We start from the raw sequence: 19,286 nt of genomic DNA, 5'->3' as shown, positions 1-19,286 counted from the left end.
AAAAATTGGAATGTACCAGCATTCATGTCGATGATGGCCTTCTGTTGTTTCAGCTTCATCTTTTCCTTCTTCTCTCGTTCTGCCCGTTCCTTGGCTTCCTTCACTCTCTTCATCTTCTCCTGTGTTTCCCTGATCTTCTCATTTTCCTTCTGAGCTTGCTGTGGACATGCAGAAAACACAGGCATGATTAGGTATGGGCAGTAACAGACTTGCCCAATAGATATGCCAAAAAGCAGTTACTCAAGCAACTGGATATGATTTTGAAAATGGTCAGAAGTTTCAACTAGCATCTACTAGTTTTTGTCAGTCACACCTAAGTGATCTGGAACTATGAATGAAGACAATTCGAGAAACGTCTGACCGTTTCCAAGATCATATCCAGTTGCTTGAATGAGTAACTGCTTTTTGGCATATCTTATTACCTGGATGTCTAACCTTCATGGATGTTGCCAAATAGCTATTACTGATGCAACTGGATATGATTTTGGACATGGTCGGACATTTCAGATAACATCTGTATTTTTGGTCAGTGACACTGAAGAGATATTTGTTGAGCAGCCGAGGCTGAATATCCAAACTATGATTGAATTGATATGCAAAATAGTTGAAGTTTTGTAGTCCAAAGGAAACAAGGGTAATACAAGTTAAGACAAAGTTGATGCAAATGAGTTCAATCCAAAGTGCCAGAAAGTTCCATACATAGACCTCCTTTCCTGTTGAGGTACTAGCTGGTCATATCATACTGAACAACCTGTTGCACCCAAACCTTTGCACATCTATCTGCAAGTGTTGCTTAAAGCTATCTATTAAGGATGCTACTATAGTGCTTGGTGGCAACGACTTTCACTCCACAATAGTTCTTGGTAAAAAAACAAGTTATTTTTCAAACAACCCAATCCTGTGTGTTTGTTTTGTTTGAACCTTTGTTTATTCATTGTTTGAGAAGCTCTTACACCATAACTTACGTAGAAATCGGACTTGAAGGTGGCGAGATCGCCAAAGAACTCCTCCATGGAGACCTTGGAGGTCTCGAAGCAGAAGAACTCGGCCAGGTTATTGTAGAGGGTCTTCATGTGGCTGTGCATGCCCTTCAGCAGGTCGTACTGCTCGCGAGCAACCTCCACAAAGTCGTGGGAACGGTTAAGGAAAAAACATGACGGCTACAAACTAGTGTCACTAGAATGAATTGACAGAACATATTAGTACTAGTGCATGACAAACATGTTTAAAAACAGTTGAGCATCTCAAAGTCACTAAATCTTAATTGTATTATGTACACACAAGGTGTGAAAGTGACCTAAAACCAATTTTAGCTGAAATGAATTCATTGAAAAGTTGTGCTAATCTTTCAGTGGTGGTGACAGACTAGAGAAGACAGATGCTATGTAAAGTTTCTATAAATACAGAGCTTCATTGTACCGAGGAAATTTCCCCTAGGCTAGCTCTTTTTCAACAACTATGAAGAACAATGGATCAAGGCTTAACATCATATCCAAAGGGATTTTCCTGTAGGGCGACAAGCACACCAAAATCTGGCCAATTGTTGATATCAAAGGACGAATCATAAGATGAAATTTCCTTATCGCCCCTAAGATTATTTTCATGACTTAACTCTTGTCAGACTTTGTCAGACACATTGTAGGTAGACATTAATAGACTGAGATTACTTAATTTACATGTTTTTATGTAATTAGATTGTAAATACTTGGGGAAAGCAGTAGAATAGTGAAACCTTTTTGATGCATTCAGAACTACACGTACATGTACATGTAGTGGGTACTTTATCATATACTAGTATAAAGTAGTATGCATTTTTTGCTAAAATTATCATCTATTGGAAAATAGCACTACCATCTTGAGTTTAGACCGCCTTTGAGGTATTTTCAAAATTTTATTTGAGAAAATGTCTTATTTGTTACATAAAGGATATCTGCATCTTGTCCTTGAACTTGTCTGCAGGGTCGTTGTTGTTAGCCTGGTTCTTCAGCTCTGTCTCCAGCATGGTGATGTTCTTCTCCATCTGGGACATGCTCTTCTGTAGGGTGTCCTCAGAAACTGTGCAAATGGGAGAGAACATTTATCTGCCTCTTCTTCTTTTTGCACTGCTAAGCCCCTATAACAGGGATTACTAGCACGCGCATGTGTCAGTTACAAGTGATTGGAACAAATAAATGAAAGCGAAAAAAAAAGGTTAACGACACAAATGAACAAGCAATTAACAACTGATTTGTGGGCGCAAGACAAGACAAGTGAATTACTGGGTATTATGTACATATATACAGGGACGCGTAGGTTTAGTTTTGAACTAACAGACCCGCCTCTGCCACACACCAGATCCTAGGCAAGTTGGGCTGCTCTGTCCATGTGAACTCAACTAGATTTTTTATATCTATCTATTTATCTAGTTTACCACATGTGTAGAAGGATAAACATAACAGGTGACTATCACCTAGCCGAAGCTAAGTACTAATTTACATCTGAGTGAAGTGAGGTAAGTCGAGTAAAGTGCCTTTCCCAAGGGCACAACATCAGGGCACATCAATAGATTTGAAAACAGGACCTCTTAGATTTGGGCCGAAGACCTTACCGATTATGCCACACAATGCCACATCTAATAAAATATTTGCAGGAACAATATAGGATAAGTTCACGTACCTCTGGCTGCCTTTTCCACATGCAGGATCTCGTCCCCAAACGTGATCATGTCTGGGTACCTCTCCTCGATCATCCGAGCCACAAAGTGCAGCAGTGTGGAGTTGTTGTCTACCGTCTTCGTGCCTCGTAACTGGAGAAAGAAAAATCAAGCTCTGGTCATCATCTTGTTCCGGATGTCTATACCTATCTCGTAGTCTTCAAAATTGAAGCATGCATCCTTGCACAGTAGGGGTGGGGACCGGTACGATTACGAAACCACTTTTTCTTCTTGGACCGGTCTGAGAAAACCTGACCCGAAAAAAATCTGTGCACCGGAGTTTGGCCCAAGTAGAAAATAAACATTATATTGGCAGGCGTTAGGGGGCTTACTGGGCCAAGAAAAGAACGAGCGAAGTTGAGTAGAGCTTTAATATAGTCAAGTGTACCGCGGCTTAACATCCCGTCCTAAGGACTGCAGCCCTTTCCGGTAGCGTGCATGTCGGGTGAGCAACACAGCCAGAATCGAACTCAAGTCTTCTAGTTCCAGACGCAGGGCCGCTAACCACTGGGCTACGCATGTTACTGCAGAAAACAACACAGTTCCCTTTAGAGTTCGGAAACACAGAAACAACACATAACCGCCCACCTTGGTGAGGAAGTTGAGCTCGAAGCCGACGGACTGTGCGTTCCTGGAGCCGGAGTTCATGTAGTTCCCCACCAGCAGAACCAGCTCCAGCATCTTGGCAAACTTGGCGCTGTTCTTCACTTCTTCTGATGCTGCCGTCACATTTACTATGTCCTGGGGAAAACAGACAAGATAGGATACAGAGTACAGCTTTACTACTGGCTATCCTTACAATTCTTCATGTTATACAGGTCAGGCTTATACTGTTGTTCTTCACTTCTTCTGACGCTGCCGTCACGTTTACGATGTCCTGCGGAAACAGACACAACAGAAAGAAATCTAAGCTGCTGCACTACCTTGGAGTCTCGTGACATGTCACTTTTATAATGTCTTGGGAAAACAGAAACATCAAGTTTTAAATCACTACAGGTTGTCCTAACAATGTAACTTGTCAAGAGACACTTCAACTCCTCTGATGCTGCTGTCACATTTACAATGTCCTGTGGAAACAGACAAGACATTGTACATAGATTTACAACACTTGCAGATGGATGTGCATATGTTAGGGGTGACAGGTCGTTCAGTGTCTACCAGCAGCTGCCATGCCATGTTAAATCATTAATTAATTTAGTTTATTTAAATTACTACTTAAGACTACAAAACTACTTAAGACTCAAATTTCCCCAAATAACAAGGAAGTTCACTCACAGGTTTGATGTCTTGAATGACTTCTTCAAACTTCATTTTGAAGAGAATACACTGCAGCCTGGGTCCCATCCTCTTAATGTCGCTCACCTGGACATACATACATTATCTTTAGTTCTTTAGCACAAATATGAACTATAAAAATCCTACTACATCATTTATAACTTTGTGTTTCAAGCAGTTCAAATCTTTATTGAAATATCTTAAAAAACTGTCAGGATACAATTTTGTTTCATTTCTTCACGAATTGAAGCATAACAGTCTATCACTGCCTGTATCCTTAATTAGTTAGGACAAGCAGTGGACATTTTTACTTCAATAGGAAGCAGGCTGAATAAAAATTCTAACCGGAACTTTCAGTTAGAATTTTTGTTCAGCCTGCTATGTGACTCCACTACCCACCCCCAAAAAAAGTCTAGGGTTGGCAGGTTTTTCTAGAGTAGGTCGGAAAACAGGAAACACAGCATTTTTTCCCCTAAGCCTTAATAAAAACAAACCAGCCCTCACCATGACGCAGAACTGCTCAGGCTCGCTGAGATATGACAATAATTTTAGGCCTAATAAATTACATGTAAATCAAATCCAAATCGGTCCCTGATGAAAGATAGGGTGGTATGGAGACAGCTTTCAAGTTTGGTTCCAGTGGTAGCTCGTCCAAAGTAAAGTAAAGTAATTACGTATTACTTAGTAAATCATAACAAATCAGCCCCGTACCAAGACACAGAACTGCTCCGGCTCGCTGAGCTCCTCAAACTGATCCCTCATGTCCCTCAGGGCGCCGAACTGCTCGGCCTCGGGCAGCTGCTTGATCAGTCCCTGGATCATCCCCTCGCTCATCCGCTCCTCGTCAATCTCTAGGATCAGCCGCTTGATCTCGCTGTGAGGGATCTTGTACGAGCCCAGGAAAATGGCTAATAGGGAAGAAACAGTATCATCAGCATCTTAATCTCATTGTGGGTGATCTTATAGAAGGCCAGGAAAATGGCTACAAAGAAAGAAATAGTATCATCAGACGCTAGATCTCGCTGTTGGGGATCTTGTACGAGCCCAGGAAAATGGCTGCAGGGGAAGAAATGGTATCATCAGAAAGAGTATCTTTCACTGATCTCTAGGATCAGCTGCTTGATCAGCCCCTGGATCATCCCCTCGCTCATCCGCTCCTCGTCGATCTCAAGGATCAGCCGCTTGATCTCACTGTGCGGGATTTTGTACGAGCCCAGGAAAATGGCTAATAGGACAGAAAAGGTTCCATCGTAAACTTAAACTCGCTGTGAGGGATCTTGTACAAGAGCAAGGAAAATGGCTACAGGGGAAGAAACAGTGTCATCAGCTAGGAGCCCAGGAAAATGGCTAGTAGGAAAGAAATGGTGTCATCGAAAAACTCTAACATTACAGTCCTTGTAAGAAGGAGACTGTTACAAACATTGGTTTACAAGCATAAAACTTATTCTAGGATCTTATAGGAGCCCCGGAAAATGGCTAATAAGAAAGAAATGGTATCATCAGACACTTAATATCACCATAAGGAATATTGTAGGAGCCCAGGAAAATGGCTACAAGTGAAGAAATGGGATCATTGGAAAGGGTGTAGATTTCTCTCTAGCTATCATTACAGTCCTTGTAAGAAGACTACTGCAAACAATAGTTTACAAAGCATACAACTAGAAGTTTGCCATGGCTTAGATCTAACAAGTGAGAGAAGGGGCAGATCCCCCAAGTGAGAGAAGGACCAAATTGTAAAAGACACGGGACATTTCTAAATTCAAAATCAAAATGTAGTTCTGCCTATAATGCGTATAATGCTGAATAGATTGAAATATCCCATAACATGAATATTTAAAAAAAATACCAAAAGTGTCTTTCTGGAGCAATTTTGTGACTTTCTACATACCATTATACATGTATATGACCTTGAAGTTTGATTTCTTTATAATACAGAGTACTCCCATGCAGGATTTTAGCAAGGATTTTATAATAGGGAGTCCAAACTTAATGGTGAGTCGCGGTAAGAGACTATTGTAGGGGGGTCTGGGGGCATCCACCTTCCATGGTGCAGAGTTTTTTTATGATTTTAAATTAAAACAGTGCATTCTAAGGTATCCAAGAGGCAAGAATATTGTTACAGATGTCACAGTAGAAGACTGTGACCACAGATGACCTGGTAGCATCCCTGGTCAATCAGAATTTCATGCTTGTCAGAGGATTTTCTCCCCAGTATAGGGCGTCCAGGGGGATCAAATTTCTTGTTATTCTAAGAAGAGTGCGTCCAGATGACGCGTTGACGCATGCCTGGCTAAAAGCCTGCTCCCATGGCATTAAATACTACATGGTGGTCGAATGTCACATAGCAAACTTTTTTCTACATTGAACCTAACAAGTTTGGGGTTTTGTGAATTTTAGTAAAAAAAAATAGACATTTTTTACCATTTTGGTGACCTTTGACCTACAATATGAATACAAATTGTAAAAGACACAGGACATTTCTACATTTAAAATAAAAAGTCACCAATTCAGCACCAAGGACAGGGACAGTGCACAACTCCAGGTATTTCAGCACTACGGACAAAACCAGTGGAAGAAAGAAGTTTGAAAACATATATTTTGACACAACTCTACAAGCCAGGATATGGTGTTATGCTACATCGCTGTTAGACTTATACAACACACTGCCCAAAAGCTGCATACGTGATGACAACAATTTAAGACTCAAATGCATTTCTTTGACACAATAGAAGAAGAAAACTTCATGTGATGGTTACAGCAGAAACCATTGTTGGCATCCGTCTGTCTCGGGTTTAAAGCGACCTGTCTGCCTGGCCTGCACTTGGGTTTTTTTTTAAGGTGAAGGAGTGGTGTGCACGTCCTTCTCCACCCTATCGTCCACTGGCGCACTAGTCCTACAGGGGCAACTGTATGCAACGTGTAAGACGGTCCAGAAACTATGGACAGCAAAATCTAGTGTTAGATGAGGAAAAATAAGACATGGGACTTACATAGATTCTGTGCTGTCTTTGGATCCAAGACTTTCAGTTCCTTCACCTTTTTCTTCTTCATCTCCTTCCCCTCCACCATGTCCCCTCCACCCTCATCCATACCAACTTTTCCTCGCGCTGGAGAAAAAAAAAATCAAACTCCATTCTAATGGCAAAAATATACTTCAATCTTATGATATTATGTGTCAATCTTATGATATTAATTTTGTTACTCCTGGAAGAGTAGCTGTAGTAGATACAAGCTGTCAACAGCAAAAAGAGTAAATAAAACAATAAACGGTTGTTAAACTGGACAGTGAGTGTGGGTGTGAAACAACAATAAACAACAAACTATTTCTGTTGGTAACATGGCATTTCAGCAGATCAAACTCTGTTAGCCTTCAGACACGTATCTGACTTTTTCTTGTTTCTAGAGAACCAACATTTACCAGACATAATTCAGTATCAATCACGTAAGCTTCTGGAAATATGAGACTCCTGACTTTAATCTACCTGACAAGAAAGCCGAAGAAAAACTAATAAGAAGGGCAAGAGGACAGATAAGGAATCATTCCCACACACGAGTCCTTGTAGCTTGCTTACTCCACCTTCTTTTGGTAGCTGCAGCCTTTTTACTACTTCATCCTAAGAACCACTACACATCTGTACTTTCCATTTTCTCTCAGTCGTAAGACGTTAAAATCTGTGCACAGTGCAGACAGTAGAAGAAAAGAGTTGGACTCCCACAGACTCCTTTTTCTGGGAGAAATCTATTTCTTTTCTTTTGAAAGTCCTTCTTTTTAAGGAATCAGTCTTTGCAGTAAAAATGACTCACATCTACTCGAATTGTTCTGAAGCACTACACATCTGTACTTTTACTTCTCTCTCAGTCTTAAGGTGCTAAGATTTGTGAGCAGTAAGAACTCACGTCTACTGGAGGCGAAGTTGTTCTGAAGCACTACACATCTGTACTATCACTTTTCTCTCAGTCTTAAGGTGCTAAGACTTGTGAGCAGTAAGAACTCACTTCTACTAGAGGAGAAGTTGTTCTGAAACACTACACATCTGTACTATCACTTTTCTCTCAGTCTTAAGGTGCTAAGATTTGTGAGCAGTAAGAACTCACGTCTACTTGAGGCGAAGTTGTTCTGAAGCATGTGGAAGAGGTCGTCATTCTCAAACTTCTCCTCCTTGACCCTGGTCCAGAAGCAGTTCCTCGTCAGGGTCCTCGGTTGCAGCTGGAACAAAAAAAATAATAGTTACTTCTTTTGTAATCCTACCCCAGGGATCCTCACACTTTTACTTACAATCAAGTATAATATGGAGATCACAACACTTTGTAAGGTCTTGCAATGTTTAAGGCACATTTTTGAAGCAATAGGAATATCTATGTAAGATATAATTTCATTTTTGCTATGTATATAATGCAAGTATAGTCTTATCTAAAACTACTCGAGGGATCCTCACACTTTTGGCTGCAATTAAAAGTATAAAGTATCTGCTATCACCAAAATAAATTTTTTATATATTTTCGCTTCCTTATCAATGCCAAAACCTGACTGGTCCTACGCCTGGATTTGACTAGACATAGGAAGATTCCAAATCATACTTTTGCCCAAACTACTATAATCATACTTCTTAGTAAAGATCTCCGTACCTTGTTCCAGTTAGCCCTTTTCATGGTGACCTCTGGTTTGTACTTCTTCTTAGGCTGCATGCCCGGTGGCAGGGCGTTGAGGGGCGCACCAGGGGGTGGGGGCGCCCCGGGGGGTGGGGGAGGGCCCATGCCTGGTGGGGGAGGGGGTGGGGGAGGCCCGCCTCCCGGTGGGGGTGGTGGAGGGGGTGGGCCACCTCCTGGGGGTGGAGGGGGAGGGGGGATGCCCCCAGGGGGTGGGGGTGGAGGAGGAATGCCCCCGGGAGGGGGAGGGGGTGGGGGGATGCCTGTACCAGCAGGGATCCCACCAGCTTTTATCTGTGGACAAAAACCAACAACAAATTAACAACAGGGGCGTCATATACTTTCGAGAACTTATCCTCTGCTTATTGAGTCATGTGTCATTTCTTGAACAGCCGAGAATTTGGGAAAGTTTTTTTAGTAGCTACTTCAATGCAGTAGGGCAGTCACAAACCAATTAATTACTGTATCAATGTGATCTATGTACTGCAGACTGAAATTTGTGAATGCTTCAGCTCAAATTACAGCATTAATGTAATAAATATCAAAACTTGTTTAGCATCATTATCACCACTGTCGCCACTTTACAGTGCTGGCACCAAAACTTGTTACAATACTAGACCTGCTTACCCTATTTTCTAGCTCTGTTACTTTAGTTTCATACTCCTTGATCTTGCCCTCGTACGTTGCCGTGTTCAGGGCCATCTTGGCTTCAGACTCTTGTCTCGCTGTCAGCTCATGTTCAAGCTGGGACAGAAAATAGGCAAACATGTGAGAAAAGGTAAGCCTATACTCCTTATACCCCCCTCACATGTAGCGAAAATCGGTTGGACGATACAGAGTCTACGAGCTCTAAATTACGAGGAGGCATGACCCTGACGGGAAGGTGGGAACTCTGCCATTTCTTCGTCGGCATCAGGGTCATGCCTCCTCGTAATTTAGAGCTTGCAGACTCGTCGTCCAATCGATTTTCGCTACATGTGAGGGGGGTATTAAAAAGGAAATAAAGGCCCAAAACTGATGACACAGAGAGCAAAGATTGGGTTATGTTTATGTCTTTAAGTCAGTCTTATGAAGTAAAAGTCTTTACAAATGCTAAAAAGGCCACAAAGCAGTCAAACATACATGTAAGTTGTGTTTCATGATGTGAAAATACAGTTAAAAGAATCCTTAATTTATTAACACAGACGATCATCAACTTTTTAACAATGCTATAATTTTCCACTTCAAAAGAGATGCAGGGCTCGAAATTCATTTTTGGGATTAGGTGCACTGGTGCACCCAGCTTAAAAAATTGGGTGCACCAAAAACATTTTGGGTGCACCACTTAAATTTAAGTAATAACCTAATAATAAAACTTAGTTACAAGCTATCAAATTCTTAATAAACAGACATTTTTATTATCTTTCTCTAACACTTAGATGTCAAGAATATGATGTACATGTATACTAAGTATACTTTGATATCTTTACATAGATAAACCTAAGAAAATATTTGGGTGCACCCTGTGCACCCAGAGAAAATAATTGGGTGCACAGCTCCAATTTGGGGTGCACATGCACCCAGTATTTCGAGCCCTGCGATGACTATCATAAAGTACACTACAAAATGTACATAAAGGTGAACTTCACAGATTGATGATTTCTGCCATCACTATTAAGTTTGTCTATTAAGTTTTTTCTTTGCATCATTTCAAGACTTAGGCCTCAGGAGTCATTGGCACAATCATGCAACTTGATAGATGTATAACAACAAACCTGCTTCTGTAGTTCCTCTGCTTTAAACTCTGCTTCTTCTACCTTTGCCTTATCTACAAGCCCCTCTGTGGATGGACACATTGTGCAAGAAATGGTCAGCAACAAGTATTGGTAAAGACTAAGAGTTTCATCTAGAACATCATCCAACTTTGACAATTTAAGTTTCTTTGTTCATGGAAGAGTATACTGTAACCCTTTTTTTTTTACTTGAAAAAAAGTACAAGAATTCAAATTTTAAAACTTCAGCTGACCAGTTGGACATAGTTAAGCAAAATAGAGAATCTTTTGATCCCTTTTGTGAGATTTACGGTAGTTAGCTTATCAGTGCTGCTATACTAGTGAAACATCTGTTAAGGTACACGACTAGTGAAACTAACATATGTGTAGAAGTTATACATCAATATACACAAAAATATGGTAATCTATTTACATGAAGTTTCGTTGCCAAACTCACCTATGAGAGGTTCTACGTCTACCTGGAACCGTTTGGTTCTGAAGTCTGGGTCCACCCCGCTCTTGTGCAGGACAATCTGGGCCACACACTCCTCTATCAGTTTGAAGTACTGTGGCCTGGAAGGGGGGGCACATTTAACTGTTAGGGATTGATTAGCTTTTACAAGGCATGGACATGTATTGTACGGTAACAAATGAACTTAACTGTTAGTATAGGGTTGGATCTTTGTTGCCAAGGCATTAAATGGTGACATGAAGAAGCCTCACAGTGGCTGTTACTTAGCTTTAAAAGAGTTCTTACAAATTTGACAGAAAAGATAGGCCAATGCCTGACAGTGCCAGTTCTCAAAGTTCTCAGTTAAAGAAAAATGCCATGGGACCTTTAGCTATAGCATTTAAAGACAAGCCAATTCAATGACCCTGCCAAGGCATCATCCTTGACCAGCACCAGGTGCTGTAGGATGGACAGGAAGTAACTTCACCTTTGACCCCGAGCATGAGCAGTTGGAACTATGAACCCACTTTTTTCAAGTCTCTTCATTCATACAGTAAATAATCCCAAAGACTAACCTTGCCCATGCATCGTCCCTGACCAGCACCAAGTGCTGAAGGATAGACAGGAAGTACGGCTCTGCAGAGTTGTCGCTCACTGTGTTCTTCACCAGCTCGAAAACCTCTCGCACATCAGTACGGACAGTTAAGGCTTTCCAACTCAAGCAGTACTTAGAGATATACTATGGAGGCATTGCACCCTCTTGTGCATTTATGCTAAGGTGTATGATTTGCCTTTGCAGTCCGCTACATATTGCAAAAATGACTTAATATATACATAAAGCTTTGAAGAAATTTGTTAAGGACATTGACAGTACTGTGACAGAAGACAGATGCTATGTATAGCATTTACAGGTTCATTGTACTGGGGAAATTCAGTTCCCTTACTCTTTCAGCCAGAATCAAACTCACGGCTTCTAGTTCCAGACGCAGGGCTGCTAACCACTGGACTACACAAGCACACTACTTGGTAAAACACAGCTTTGCAAATGTACATTATATCATAGCCTGTCCCCATTTTAATGATGTCCTATTTGTGACATTGTAATAGAGGAATATCCCAGCAAATTTTTGTCTATACTTTAAACAACCACTGCTGACAGGAAAGGATATTCCAGCTCTATTCTGATGTCGTTATATCTGTGTGAGAGTTCCTCAAAGTCTTCTTCTTTCTGCTCCTCAAACACCCTCAACTGGATGTACAGTTCCTCGTTAGCTGTCTTATGGAGCTCCTGGGGAATGGGAACACACAAAATATTTATGTATGCACTTTGTTCACATGCCTAATTCACATCATTCACTCATACTTAAGTCTTGTCTGCTGCTCATGAAACTATTTAAGTTTGTCCTATTTAAGTTTGTCCCCTATCTGAGTATACTAATTTTTGTGTTACTGTAATCCCAACAATGATGCTCTAATTGTAAGGGCCAGGTATTTTGGGACACAGCTAGTCTAAGTTTACACTAATATTCATTGCTATTGTTTTTGGAATCATCTTTCAAATTTTACTTGCAAAGTTTAAAACAGCTTCAAATTCTTAAACAAGTACTAAGACAGACATTTTTTAATCTTTCTAAAAACTTGGATGTCAAGAATAAGGTATATACTAGTATACTTTGATATCTTTACATAGTAAAACTACGAAAATATTTGGGTGAAAAAAATTGGGTGCACAGCAGGTGCACAATTTCGTTGGGTACACTAAGGTGCACAGGCACCCAGTATTTTGAGCCCTGTTCGAGAATAGAAAAGAATGGTAACTCACGCTGATCTGGTGGATGAGCCCCGCCCTCATGAACTCGTTCCTGAGGTGTAACCTGAAGTCAAGGTCATCAGGTGTGCTGGTCAGGGCGTTGATAAACTGGACACACGCAACCTGGGAACAGGACAAGGAGAAAATACATCTCAATCTAACATCTGTAAATAACTTCATCAGGTGTGCTGGTCAGGGCATTGATAAACTGGACACACGCAACCTGGGAACGGGACAAGGAGAAAATACATCTCAATCTTACATCTGTAAATAACTTCATCAGGTGTGCTGGACACACGCAACCTGGGAACAGGACAAGGAGAAAATACATCTCAATCTAACATCTGTAAATAACTTCATCAGGTGTGCTGGTCAGGGCGTTGATAAACTGGACACACGCGACCTGGGAACGGGACAAGGAGAAAATACAGCTCAATCTTACATCTGTAAATAACTTCATCAGGTGTGCTGGACACACGCAACCTGGGAACAGGACAAGGAGAAAATACATCTCAATCTAACATCTGTAAATAACTTCATCAGGTGTGCTGGTCAGGGCATTGATAAACTGGACACACGCAACCTGCATACAGGACAAGGAGAAAATATAACTCAATCTAACATCCAGGACAAGGGGAAAATACATCTCAATCTAACATCTGTAAATAACTTCATCAGGTGTGCTGGTCAGGGCGTTGATAAACTGGACACACGCAACCTGGGGACAGGACAAGGAGAAAATACATCTCAATCTAACATCTGTAAATAACTTCATCAGGTGTGCTGGTCAGGGCGTTGATAAACTGGACACACGCAACCTGGGGACGGGACAAGGGGAAAATACATCTCAATCTAACATCTGTAAATAACTTCATCAGGTGTGCTGGTCAGGGCATTGATACTATGGACAGGACTATGTGGCAAACCTGCATAATCTACTTCACAACTCACTAAAATTTAGTAAAAATATAATTTACATAGTCTTGATGTAAGGACGTAATCAACTGAACACACTCTGTTTCAACTTGGAATAGAGACAAGGAAAGTTAATCTTTCACATGGCATTACAAGGAATTCATAAACTGAACATATGCAACTGTGTCATGAAATTGTATATACAAATGTAGGCATTGATGCAACTGTGACATGGAACTGTAAATAGGTATTGATCAAGTTTAGCTATCATAAAACTCTTGTCTTCTAATAATATTTGTAACAAGGAGAGATGCTATGTTCAGCAGAGTCATGGAAATTCACTTAACTCTTTTAAGAGTAACTCAACCCTTACAGGTAATTTGGAAGAGCAAAATTTAAGGTTTACAAACTTAATACCCTTGAACTTTTGATCCAAGAACAGTTGTACTAATCACTAATTCGTTTTGTAAAGAATTTTGTAGAAACAAGAGCAGAAAGATTCTGTACCTTGAGTGATGCGTTGTCTGTGCTGAGACCATCTATGATGGGGACCAGTCTCTCTCTGTCTGCCACCTCTGCATTGACTGTGATGGCATCTAACACCTTGTCATGACTGGGCAGAACAGTTGGGAGTCAGTGTTACAAAAATATGTGTAAATGTAGGTAAGTTTATTTTGACAATGTCTCTGATACAAAAATTAATACCTATACCTGCTTTTGTAATTAAATGTATTTTTTAAATAGATAAGCTTAATGTCTTGTGCCCCTATGTATGTACCATATAGGGAATTGAAGACAGGAAATTAGATAACCTATTCTGGGACCTTTGATTAACTTTCTACTGGTGCCATTTACGGTGGGCGGCCTAGACTTCCTGCAACTTATGATCCACTGCTCACCAAGTCACGTGTCCTATGTGCATAACTTGACAACACAGCAGCAGTGGATTGTTCATTCCTTGACAAAGACTGGTGCTGTTCAGTTGAAAATTTGTGTAAGTCCAATTTTTGTGCTGGATATTACAGTTCAACTAGTTCAAGAAGAACAAGAAGCCTTACCCGTTGGGTACGAGGCAGACAGCAGCGAGGATCTTGATAGCGTCCGTCATGATGGCGGGGTTGTCAGCGTCGACTGACCGTGCCAGGATGGTCAGCCCATCCTCCTTCTCTAGCATTTGTCTCAAACCATACTGGACAAAACACATACAAGAACAATAAGCACAACTTGTATTACATGCAGGACTCTAAAAAATGCCATTTAAAAATACATGGTACAAGTATAAAGGCCTTTCTCTGGATAATAGTCCACTTAACCTAACCTAACACAAACAGCCCTCAAACATGGCAAAATGGGGTGGACTTACTATGGGAGTAACTCCCCCCCTGACACAAGTAAGTCCACCTTCAGTCTACATTCATCTACTTTTAGGTCCCGGGTTTGCAAGGGATTGCATTCTGATGGCTTTCTATAGCAGTTATTATAACAGTCTAACAAGTCGAAGTTCAGCACCAAGGACAGAGATGAATGACTTTATATCTATTTTTATTTATTGGTTTGGCTGTACTGAACACACAGCCAGGGCTGCCCAACTAGCCTACAGCTATTACAAAGGGCTAGCCCTGCTGACAAACACATAGACAATACATAAAAGGAGCATTTATATATACATGGTGTAGGATAACTTACATATCATCTAAAATGGAGTATGACTTTATAAACACTGATAACTACTTTCCTCATACTCAAACTTGTACTTGACTCTCACCTTGTTGTTCATGAAAGCCTTGAGACTCCGCACACACTCGTGCTGGATCTTCTTCTCTGTTCTTCCATCACTGTGAGGTTATATATAGAGTTTCACTTTCAGGAATCAGTTCACATAATCCAGTCAATGGACCGACCTTCGTTTGATCATAGTTTTATTTCAAATACTCCCGATCGAAAACAGTGCTAGTAGGACAGAACTGGTTACCACTGCTATTTGTAGACAGATGGTCAATATATAGACAGGATTTTTAATTCTTGTGTCAATGGAAAAATTAGGGTCACATTTGCCAGGTGGTCCATATGTGGAGGTGGTCACTAGTACCTGTTTCATTGTTCAAAAGTTCATAGTTCATAACAGTATTTGTTGTAACAGTCTAACGAACGTTATTTCATCACCAAGGAGAGAGACAATTGATAAATAATTCTTAGTGACTTTTGTAAAGTGAACCAGTGCTCAATCATTTTTTGACCTTGACCTAGGAATATTCATGGCATTGAATAATAAACAATGATTTTGTTTGGACGTGTTGGATTCGACATACTCTATTGTATGTTGTCCATTGGTGTCTCCAGTTTGACAATTCTGTTTACATGTATGGTGTAAACCAACTTTATGAAGTTGCAGGTCTTACCCACCTGTCTTAAGATGAAATAAATCATAAACAAAAAGTCAGTGAAGGGAAGGAGAAACAGATTTCCCCTACCTCTGGTAGCACTCCTCCAGAATGTGCAGTAATGTGTTCAATCCCTCGTCTCCAAAGTTCTGCACCCAGCTGGGGAGGGAGAACAGGCTTGGTCAATACCATGGTTCTGTCTCTTTGTAATTCTTAAATATCATGGAAATCTTTATTGACATGACAAAAGTACAGTGACTTTCATGAGGTCTATAGCAACTATGTACAGTAAAACTAAACAGACATATATGGATATTTATATATATAGGTATGAATAAGTCAACATTATGTCATTTACACTATTGGTTCTACGGTATAAACATTCATGGACATATTTGCTTACTTGTATGCCGTAAGGGTTACGGCCTGCCAGAATTTTTTATGTGTATCTTAACTTAATGTTGGATTATCATACTTTTGTCAAAAAATGTACGGAGGGAGATCATTTAATAATCAGTTGACTTAAACTAAAGAGACTACCCTTAAAATGAATGAATGAATCAATCTAAAATGTCATATGATCATTGTGTCCAAACTGGTTACAGAGGTCCTTTCATGATCAGTCAACTTAAACTTGAGGGACTACCAATTCAATAAATCAATCGATCAATCAATATCAATCAATCAATCAATCAATCAATCACCTGACAGGGTTGCTTGTGAGCGAGACCCTGAGAGAGCTGATAGTGGAGTGAAGCCTCTCTCCCACACTCAGTTGTTTCATCTCATGGATGTTATCATTCATTCATTCATTTACTTATTCATTCATTCCTTCATTCCTTCAACAGAACCCACCTGACAGGGTTGCTTGTGAGAGAGACCCTGAGAGAGCTGATAGTGGAGTGAAGCCTCTCCCCAACACTCAGTTGCTTCATCTCGTGGATATAGTCCTGGGGCTTCATGGAGTCAGACTTACTGGTGTTTTTCTGTAAGAGGGGGGGATGTGTGCAACACAAGTCAGTTCTGGGAATAACTTCATCATAATATAGTAGTAGTAGGTTAGGCCAGGTTGATTTGATCATATTGATGACATACTGTAAATGTAGAAATGTTTGCAGTGGTTTCATGTTCGCGGTTTTCTCGGTGACCACTTCAACCTGAACTTAAAACCACCGCAAACAGTCCTTTTTCCCGCTACCGCAAGATTAAATCCTTGTGAACTTAAATGCATTTACAGTAAGTGCATGTGTCAAAAAACGACTACTATACTGTTAATCACACAAAAAGCAATTACAAAAAGATGAAATTAAAAATCGGAAAACAGATACTAATGTCATAGAGTGCTTAAGTCAATTTATTTCTGCATGCTTTGGGGTTCCCAGAGTCATCCACTTGATCAAATTAACATGGATTTAACATTTGTAAATATGGTTCTTATAACGTTACACATTTACCTACATGAGGAATGCTCCTGAGAACTTTTGCCTAAACATCTTGCAGTTAATGCCATTTAGATTGTGCTATAAGAACCACATTTCCACCACAAGACAATATTTTAGAAATAAAAAAAAGGAAATTCAACTCGAAGATTTCCCACTTCTTCAATTTCATACATATATATCAGTCATTTTTCGTTTGTTGGCTACATTTTCAAGAAAACATTGGCTATGAGTCTTGACATATTTTTCAACCAAATAGGAAATTTTCACAATAGGTTATTGTTAATGATCAGTACATGATATTTCGGTGTGGTATCACACAACATGTATGTTTAATGTATCTTGTTCTTAATATTGAACTTAAATCATGATGTACATATACAGTGGATTCCAATTATTCGTATTACGCCTTTTTGGATAATTCGGGTAATCGGATAGAATTACGAAATCCCAAAACATTTGCCATTCATTCTATTGTTTAGAACATCGCAGAATTGGATAACCCACGGTCTCAAACTTCGGGTTTTTGGATAGAATTACGTCAGGTCACACAAATTAACAATTGTAAAATATGCCCTAAAACTTACAAAATGAGTCCAAAGGTAACTAGTAAATGTATGTATAAAGGCGTAAAGCCATGTAAAGGACCGTAAGAAAGTTACATTCCACAGAAAATCTAGCCGATAGCGCTGTGCTAGCGTGCGAACATTTGGAGTTAGGCGCCATTTTGTTAGGTTGCCGCAAGGCATGATGGGCGAACGTCATTGGAACGTCAACACGCTTTTGAGTTCATATTTCCCCTTCAGACAATGTCTAAACTTGGTTTACCCTACAAAAATGTGTTGTTTTCATATCCACTGTCTCATTAATTGAGCTGATTTCGGCTGCGCTACGTACTAGTAGATTTACAACAACGCACGTAACGCAACAGGGGTGTGATTTCGCAATGACCTATCTTGCGCATTGAATGGCGGGATATCTCAACCCAAGCGCCGCCATTTTGAATGTTTTGAACGTGAATTTTTTCCGTCTTCCACCGCGAAAGACGTAAATTTCAGAGTAATTTGTGGACACAAGTTGTAGACAAGAAGGTGAAGAGTTTATCACTCTCCAATACCGTTGTTTTAACTTAAAATTATGAAAGTAACGTCATATTCTCCGGCATACGAGCGGAGCCATGTTCGTCTTTGTTTTGGTATGCCGCCAAATTGCCGACGCACGGCTGTGCGAGTCAAGCGTACTTTTCCACATGTGCATTTAGCCACTGATTTGAACTCTTTATTAGATCAAGCATCTCACAGAAATCGCACAGTATCGGAACATATGATTAAAGTTTTGTAAACGGAGTTCCGTATCGTTAGAGTGGTAACCTCTATGAGCGTCTGTGTGTTATGTTTGCGTATTGGTTTTCAAAACTACACCCCTCCCCAACCAATGCCGCTAAAGCTGGTCATATAGCCAACTTCGGACTCTAGAATAGGCCGGATAATTGGATAAAATGCCCAGACAAATAGGCGATACAATAAAGCGGATTCCACTGTATCTCATACGACAACATAAAACACATTTAAAACATGCACAAACAACTGTACATATGTCAGCTTGTTAGTATTTGAAATCATAATCAAAAGCAAAACCGCTGCTGTGCTAAACAAAAAGGCAACACAAAACTGTGACAAGCAGATATGGTGCACGTGCACAAATGCAGAAAGCATGCACAAAAGTGCACAGTTTCAATGGATATTGCATCATGAAAAGTGAAACTTTCTTGTACACATTTCTTCTTCTCTGAATCCTGAATCAGTTCAGAGTTGTGTCAGGTTAATACAGGTTTGCTTCAAGAATATGACCAAAAAAGAGGGTTGCAGGAGAAACCAGGATCCTCTGAATTTTGTACCTACAATTTTGTATTTTGCTTCTTCTTA

At 40.2% G+C, this 19,286-nt stretch overlaps 1 protein-coding gene across 8 annotated transcripts in view; it reads right to left on the bottom strand.

Annotated features, from left to right (window-relative positions):
* LOC118418906 (protein diaphanous homolog 2-like) overlaps nt 1–19,286 on the bottom strand; it is a 44,728-nt gene that overhangs the window by 8,267 nt on the left and 17,175 nt on the right. For 7 of the 8 annotated variants that reach the window (XM_035825035.1, XM_035825034.1, XM_035825038.1 and 4 more), the window contains 21 exons: nt 16,778–16,908; nt 16,013–16,081; nt 15,307–15,376; nt 14,600–14,730; nt 14,049–14,154; nt 12,639–12,749; nt 11,986–12,104; nt 11,392–11,508; nt 10,823–10,938; nt 10,369–10,433; nt 9,242–9,358; nt 8,594–8,908; nt 8,063–8,174; nt 6,958–7,074; nt 4,679–4,875; nt 3,968–4,054; nt 3,281–3,433; nt 2,656–2,785; nt 1,931–2,055; nt 966–1,130; nt 17–158 (listed from right to left, as the gene is read on the bottom strand). In XM_035825035.1, coding sequence (XP_035680928.1) covers nt 17–158; nt 966–1,130; nt 1,931–2,055; nt 2,656–2,785; nt 3,281–3,433; nt 3,968–4,054; nt 4,679–4,875; nt 6,958–7,074; nt 8,063–8,174; nt 8,594–8,908; nt 9,242–9,358; nt 10,369–10,433; nt 10,823–10,938; nt 11,392–11,508; nt 11,986–12,104; nt 12,639–12,749; nt 14,049–14,154; nt 14,600–14,730; nt 15,307–15,376; nt 16,013–16,081; nt 16,778–16,908 — 2,695 coding nt within the window. Of the gene's footprint in view, nt 1–16; nt 159–965; nt 1,131–1,930; nt 2,056–2,655; nt 2,786–3,280; nt 3,434–3,967; nt 4,055–4,678; nt 4,876–6,957; nt 7,075–8,062; nt 8,175–8,593; nt 8,909–9,241; nt 9,359–10,368; nt 10,434–10,822; nt 10,939–11,391; nt 11,509–11,985; nt 12,105–12,638; nt 12,750–14,048; nt 14,155–14,599; nt 14,731–15,306; nt 15,377–16,012; nt 16,082–16,626; nt 16,718–16,777; nt 16,909–19,286 lie in introns of those variants that run through there. The other variant, XM_035825042.1, reaches the window with a different exon arrangement.

Source organism: Branchiostoma floridae, chromosome 7 (assembly GCF_000003815.2).
Source record: "Branchiostoma floridae strain S238N-H82 chromosome 7, Bfl_VNyyK, whole genome shotgun sequence".
Lineage (NCBI taxonomy): Eukaryota > Metazoa > Chordata > Leptocardii > Amphioxiformes > Branchiostomatidae > Branchiostoma > Branchiostoma floridae.
Note: the sequence above shows the minus strand (reverse complement) of the source record. Positions and strands in the feature narration are given on the sequence as shown.